The following is a 7,751-nucleotide window of genomic DNA, read 5'->3' as shown; positions in this document are numbered from 1 at the left end:
CTTTACCTGGGGACTCCCTGTTTCTGATATTTATTATGCACATTGCCCAGAACAAAAGGTGTTGGTACAGACACAGTGCCTGGCACTCCCACAACAACATGCATACACCCATAGATTCTCTACCTCCCATTCATTTCCTTTGTGTATTACTTAAGTCTCAACACCACCATTCCCTACAGGAACTAGATTCCTTCCCTGAAAGTCACTTGGTTAGATCCTGCCACCCTGCCCAGCTCTTACCAATCTTCTTTCCTGGATAAGGCACTGAGACCTGAGCTATGAGCCCATGATTCAGGTCTTGCTTTGAAAGGAAGATTATCACCCCCATCACTTTTCTAACTTGGAGAATCATGGATGCTTGGAACCTCTTGTTGAGTGATGCCATAATAACCAGACAAGACTTCTTTAGAAATAGAGTCTGGGCTTGCCAGTCTGGGGCATTCTGTAATGACCTTCCAGTAATCCAGCCTAGGGGTCAGATATATGAGCTCGTATAAGCTCTCTCTGACTCAATTTTATCTTCTATGAAACTATGGAGTTGATGCAAGAATTAACAGTGGCTCGTCCACAGGAAACATCAAATGCATGTTTGCAATTGCTGTCACTATCATCACTGTCATTTTCCCCAGAGCTGGCATTTCCCATTCCCAGCATAATCTCTCTATTATCCAGTGCCTTCAGGTCCCATGATACCAAAAGTAGAAAACCAGACAGATTGTGACACATGTTACGACTTCAAAACTATTTTTCTCTTTCTTTTGGGCAGTGTGGCCCCAGCAGTAATTCTGGTGCTGCATGTTGATGGTTTCTTGTATGAAAGTACACATTCCACATACTGAATTTCAGTGTAGGGATAACCCTGTGTAGCAGTACTGTTTTTCCCATCATACTCACTCTCAGAATAACGTTTTCTCCTTAGAATGGGCTGCTGTCTGGTCTCCCCCATTTGTTTGCCTGGATCTGTAGTATCCTATCAGGTCAGATGACAGACTTCTTCCTGACCAGGAATATTCTCAGACTAATTACCATCAGGAAACTTTTCACCACACTAGGTAAGAAACAACCAGAACATTGAAGCACTTGGGGGATACTTCACCCCCATCTTCAGGATGCACCTGACCATGTTGTCTGAACCCTTCCCCAGGACTTCTCCTTCCTGCAATTTTCAGTTTGTGCATGGTTTACCTGAGTTTCAGCTTCTACAGCACTGTCATTTTCCTGATACTTGCTAATGCAACAGTCAGCTTTGCTTTGTGTGGAGTACTTATAAATGCCTTGGATATTGCTCCCAGGTAGGGCTTATTTATTTATTTATATGCATTTATTTTTAACTAACAAATAAAAATTATATATATTTATTGCATACAACGTGGTGTTTTGAAATATGGATACATTATGAAATGGCTAAATGTAGCTAATTAACATAGGCATTACCTCACATACTTATCAATTCATGTGATGAGAATATTTAAAATCTACTCTCTCAACAGTTTTCAAGAATACAATACACTGTTATTACCTATACCCTGTTGTACAATAGACCTCTTGAACTCATTCCTCCCCTTCTCAGCCTCTAGTAACTACAGTTCTTCTCTCTAGTTCTATAAGCTCACCTTTTTTTTTCTTAGCTCCGACATATAAATGAGAACATGTGGTATTGATCTTCTTGTACCCCTTATGAAATTTTGTATCCTTTGACCATTGTCTCTCTAAACCCCTCCCCACCAGCCCCGGTAACCACCATTCTGCTCTCACTTCTATGAGTTCAATTTTTTAGATTCCATGTGTAAGTGAGATCACGTGGTATTTGTCCTTTTGTGCCTGGCTTATTTGGCTTACAGAATGTCTTCCAGGTTCATCTATGTTGTTACAAATGACAGAATTTATAGTATTCTATTGTGTATGTATACCACATTTTTCTTTATCCAGTCATCCATTGATGGACACTTAGGGCGATTCCATATCTTGTCTACTGTGAGTAATGCTGCAATGAACATGGGAGTGCAGATGTCTCTTCAACATACTGATTTCATTTCCTTTGGATGTATATCTAGTAGTGGGATTGCTGGATCATATAGTAGTTCTGTTTTTAATTTTTTGAGAAAACTCCATACTGTTTTCCATAATGGCTATACTAATTTACATTCCCACCAACAGAGAGCAAGGGCTCCCTTTTCTCTGCATCCTCACCAACAGTTACTTATCTTGTTGATAATAACCACTCCAACAGGTGTGAGGTGATACCTCATTGCGGTTTTAACTTAAATTTCTCTGATGATTAGTGATATTGAGCATGTTTTTATATACCTGTTGGCCATTTGTATGTCTTCTTTTGAGAAATGCCTTTTCAGGTCCTTTTCCCATTTTTTTATTGACACTTACTGGTTGTACACATTTATGGGGTTCAGAGTTACATTTCAATACATGAATACAATGTGTGATGATCGAATTAGGTTAGTTAGCATATTCATCATCACAAAAATTTATCATTTCTTTGTGATGAGAGCATTTGAGCTTTTCTGTTCTAGCCATTTGAGAACATGAAATGAATTATTGTTAATTGGAGATGCCTAGCACCACTATAGTCCACTAGAACTTATTATTCCTATCTAGCTGTGATTTTGTATCCCTTAACCAACCTCTCTTTATCCCCCCTCCCATTCCCCTTCTCAGCCTCTATTAACCACAGTTCTACTCTCTACTTCTATAAACGCAACTTTTTCTTTTTAGCTCCCACCTATGAGAGAGAGCACGTGGTATTTATCTTCTTGTGCCTAACTTATTTCACTTAACATAATGTCTTCCAGGCTCATCCATGTTTCTGTAAATGACAGGATTTCATTCTTTATCTTTCCCCATTTTCAACTGGGTTATTTGTTTTCTTGCTGTTGAGTTGTTTGTGTTCCTTAGATTTTGGGGGTATTAGCCCCTTATTGAGTGTATGGCTTGCAAGTATTTTTCCCCCTTCTGTAAGTTGTCTCTTCTCTCTATTGATTGGCCGATCATAGCTGCTTGTAAACTAGGCTTCTGGTTTCCTTGCAGTCAGTGGCTCTTGGACTGTGGGACTAGACCAGGTGGACAGAGAGCCCTTCAGTTTTTTATAAACCCCAAAGCAGTTCCCATTACCAACACACATCACCCTCTGAATTTCTCAACTGTATTTGTAAGTTTCCTAACTCTGCTAGGTTCACTTGTAAATATGGTCCCATTTTCTTAAATTCATTGAAGCTAATGCCACCCTTTCTAATTCTATGGTGCAACTAGAAAGTTGCTTATATTTACATACTTTGTCTGACATTTTAATGAAATTTGAGAAGTAGGAATTGTTAATTCACAAAATCAGCAGTTATCTCTCTTAAACTTCATTTGATTAGGTTGGCTTATCCTGCAACATTTGTACTACTTTCCATCTGTGTTCAATCATTCTTTTTTGTATAGATATTATGGATTTCTCAGAGGAATTACATGTTTTTTTGGAATGATAGGAGGACTAATTTCTTCCATTCTTACTGGATGGATCCTTAGTCAGGTAAGGAACATGAAGACATGGGTAGTTATTTTTCTAGTAGTAACTGTACAGAGAAAGAAGGTAATACATATACAAACAAATTGCAGAGGAAATGCCAGCAGGAGGTAAATTATGAGTTTTTGTATCATATGAAAATAAACTTGGTCAAATAAGGCATTCCTCCAAGTCTACAGATAATATATTTTCTTTCTCATTATACATCAATTAGTTGTACTGGAAACTCTTTAGTCATTGGTCATTGAAATGGAAGCGGACTTTTATGATTTTTAGTAGTGAATGTGTGGCTTAATCAAAATAGGTATTTGACTGTGTGAGTGATAATATAAGTAACAAGATACAGTTTTGTCAGAAAGGAACAAAGAATCAAGTGTAAACAGAGTAAAAAATGACCAAAAGAACCATGTCTATAAAGGTAGTCTTTATGCACCATGGCAAAATTTCCCACAGACAGGAGCCCTCTACCATCATGCTTTACATACTTAATGGTGTTAGAAAAGCAGAAAACATCACTAAAGCCATGGAAGCTTCCTGATTAGAGAAGTGGTCTCTCTAGAAAGGGGGAACTCCAGGAGACCAGGATTTGTCTTTTCTCCTAAGCATGGAGCCTGCAACAGCCTGTTCTTACTTTGAGCTGACTCAGCTGTGCTGAGCTGACTTCTGAAAGTTGTTAGCTGAGCTGTCTTTGCTACTTTCCAAAAGGTGGGAGGAAATATAGCTCCAGAACTGTACAAAGCTGTCTCTACCCTGTAAGGAAACTTGTGTGCCTCTGCCTCAGCTTCAAAGGGAGAGAAAAAACTGAATACTCTTCTTCTGAGCATTAGAAATAATAAACCAATTTTCACAAGGGTTTGAGGACCAAATTCAAAGCCTATTTGTTCCAAGTGCCACAAGCCAAGAATTGAATTTAAAGTAGTCCATAGATGTCTAGTAGAGGCAAATGTGAGGGTACTATACAAATGGTTCATGGAAGATCCATATTATCTTTTAATTCTATTTTCCACAAACTTTTTGAAGTACCCTTATAAACTTTTTCTGGAGAAACACATCCTGAATTTATGCTCCAGAATTTCTTCAAGCATAAAACTTCAGTGAATATGATTTCATGATAAAAGTTCACAAAAGACTTGAAGAGATAAGATGTCATGTTATAAGAGACTTGAAGATAAAAGTTAGAAGAAATTTAAAAAACAAAACAAAACATGGAGTCAGACCCTCAGAGATATTGTAAATTTATGCATATATCTAAAGAATTGAAAGAGGGGATTGAAAATATAAATAAGAAACATGAGATTTGATTGTGTTAAAGTTAACAACTTCTGTTCCTTAAAAGATACCATTAATAGGGCCGGCCCGGTGGCGCACTGGATAGTGTGCCGCTTGGGAAGCGCGGCGGCGCTCCCGCCCGAGGGTTCGGATCCCACATACAGACCGGTTCCCGCTCACTGGCAGAGCGAGGCGCGGGAGCAACACCGAGGGTTGCGATCCCGTTGCCAGTCCCCGGTCCGGTACGGGGGCAACACTGAGGGTTGCGATCCGTTGCCGGACACGGAAAAAGACAAAAAGACAAAAAAAAAAAAAAAAAAGATACCATTAATAGAATACATAGTCCTCAAGTTTGAAAAGATATTTGTAACACATATAACTAGCCTCGGGCTTTTACTCAAAAACATAGCTATGACAAATCAATAAGAGATTAAAAACAATAGGAAAAAAATGTAAATAGGCACTTTACATGTTGAAATCCAAACAGCTAATAAATATGGTAAAAGAAAGATTTTAAATCACAACTTGCTCACAGTATACACCTACTAGATTGGTCGTCTATAATACTAAGAGTTAGTAGTGATGTGATGCGAAGAGAAACTAATTTAATGGCAGAAGTGTAAATTAGTACAACCACTTCAGAGAATTTAGGTATGACCTAGTAAAGCTTAAGACATGCATTATTTATGACTCAATAATTCCACTCCAAGATAAAAGAATGCATATACACTGAGAAACATATACAATAATGTTCATTGCATGGGGTTGCTAGATTTAGCAAAAAATTAAAAGGTGCAGAACACCCAGTTAAATTTGAATTTCAGGTAAACAATAATTTCTTAGTTTATATGTAGGATTTTGCTTCATTACCAAAATGTAGGGGACACACTAACACTAAAACATTCATTGTTTATCGAAATTGAAATTGAGCCCAGCATCCTGCTTTTCTATCAACCCTCTCATAGCAGCGTCATCCAAAACAATCCCATTGAGGAAACATTCAAGAGTTCTCAACAACAGCACAGGATGCAAGAAAACAATGACATAAGAAAAATATTTTCAAGGACACAAGGCCACACACTGTCTCACACTTTAGGGGAGAATAAACAATTAGAGAAGTTAAAAAACAAAAACAAAAAAACCAGGAGATGCAACCAGAAAATAAGAGTGGAAAATAAGAATATCAATTATCTTGATTATATTTTTGTTGTCTTAAACAAAATCAAGGACAAAAGAAAAGAAACAAAGAATATCCATAATAACCAATAATGAAAAAATAAAAAATTTTTAAGAAATGGAAACAAAAACAAAAAAACCAGGAGATGCAACCAGAAAATAAGAGTGGAAAATAAGAATATCAGTTATCTTGATTATATTTTTGTTGTCTTAAACAAAATCAAGGACAAAAGAAAAGAAACAAAGAATATCCAGAATAACCAATAATGAAAAAATAAAAAATTTTTAAGAAATGCCAAAATAGGAATTGTTTGTTTGCATGGGGATTAAGATGATCATGCAGGAGAGAACCAAAAGAAAATGCAAGCCTGTCCAATATTAGACCTATTATGAGAAAGATAAATATTGATAAGATTTATACATCCATCTGTCTAAGTATGCAGTTCAATATGTATCTACTATAAATAGAAAGACATATTTATCTATGTATTTAAAAATCTCTTATTGCTACATCTTTTGATTTATCCATCAAGACAGCTATATCAACTTAAGTATAGATCTGAAGAAACATCAAAAGAGCAACGTGGATAACTTTTAAACCAGTAGATGAAAACTCAATCTCTCCAAAGTGAATCCAAAAACTAAAAAACAAACATAGAGCATTGCAATGGAAATATAAAAGAATGTGAGAATAATAAATCTTTAAAAAATAATCATTACAGTACATGGAAATAGGTTAAATTTGTCAATTAAAATACAGAAGCACACTTTCTCTCTCTACCTGTCCATCTATCTATATATGCTTATATAATACAACAATATTTTGGCTACATAAGATAATTTGAAAAGATGCAGAAAATTTGAAAAAATAGATCAGAATAGAAAAAGAAGATACATCAATTAATTATGGATGACAAGAAACCGGTGTATTAAACTTAATATGTGATTAAAATAGAATTTTAGATAACATATATGCAGGAGAAAGATAAAAGTGATTATTTCTGTAGAGTGAAATGACTTTTCTTTTTGGCTATTTATGAGTGTGTTTTTCCATGTTTGTTAAGTGACCTGCATTGAGTGTATATTATTTTTAATATTATTATATTTTACTTTACTTTGTTTTTTAAAGAATTTATTTTTTAATTGAAATGTATTGATTTTACACATTTATGGGATACAGAGTTATATCTCAATACACGTACACAATGTGTTATATTTTAAATGTTACAAAACAAAAACAAGACCAATAACTTTTATTTACTTTGCATTTTAACCCCTCAGGATCCAGAATCTTCCTGGTTTAAAGTCTTCTTCCTGTTGGCAGCCATTAATGTGACAAGCTTAATTTTCTACCTTGTATTTGCTAAAGCAGAAATTCAGGACTGGGCTGAAGAAAAACAAGACACACGCCTCTGAAGGTGAGAAGTCATAAGATTAGGGACAGTTTTTGAAACTGGGGGGAGAGGAGTTGAGGGTGATCCTTGAGATGGGGAAGAATAGAGGGTGCAGATTTGGGGGCAAAAAGGAGCCCATGTTAAATCTGAAACTTTTAGACATCCTGATGGGAATGGCATGCAGCCCAGAAGATGTTCTGCTGTGGAATTCTCAGGAGAAGTCAGGGCTGCAGATATAAATTTGGGAGGTTGAGCCTCCCTCACATGAAAATGTGAGGCCAAGAAGGAGAAGTTTGCAAGGGAGACATGAAGGGGCTTTCAGTGAAGTAAGAAAAACAGAAAACAGTTGTGGTGTCTCCAATAGAAGTGAAAAAAGGTGGAAGTGAGTA

General features: G+C 36.3%; 1 protein-coding gene across 1 annotated transcript in view; it reads left to right on the top strand.

Moving 5' to 3' along the window:
• The window catches only part of SLC17A1 (solute carrier family 17 (organic anion transporter), member 1), a 52,472-nt gene extending 45,088 nt beyond the window's left edge, over nt 1–7,384 (top strand). Inside the window, exons 8-11 of the mRNA XM_008571871.1 lie at nt 920–1,052; nt 1,145–1,292; nt 3,439–3,529; nt 7,250–7,384. Of these exons, the coding sequence (XP_008570093.1) occupies nt 920–1,052; nt 1,145–1,292; nt 3,439–3,529; nt 7,250–7,384 (507 nt within the window). The remainder of the gene's footprint in view (nt 1–919; nt 1,053–1,144; nt 1,293–3,438; nt 3,530–7,249) is intronic.
• Nucleotides 7,385–7,751: the final 367 nt, after the last annotated feature.

This window comes from Galeopterus variegatus, unplaced genomic scaffold, assembly GCF_000696425.1.
Source record: "Galeopterus variegatus unplaced genomic scaffold, G_variegatus-3.0.2 Scaffold732, whole genome shotgun sequence".
Classification (NCBI taxonomy): Eukaryota; Metazoa; Chordata; class Mammalia; order Dermoptera; family Cynocephalidae; genus Galeopterus; species Galeopterus variegatus.
Note: the sequence above shows the minus strand (reverse complement) of the source record. Positions and strands in the feature narration are given on the sequence as shown.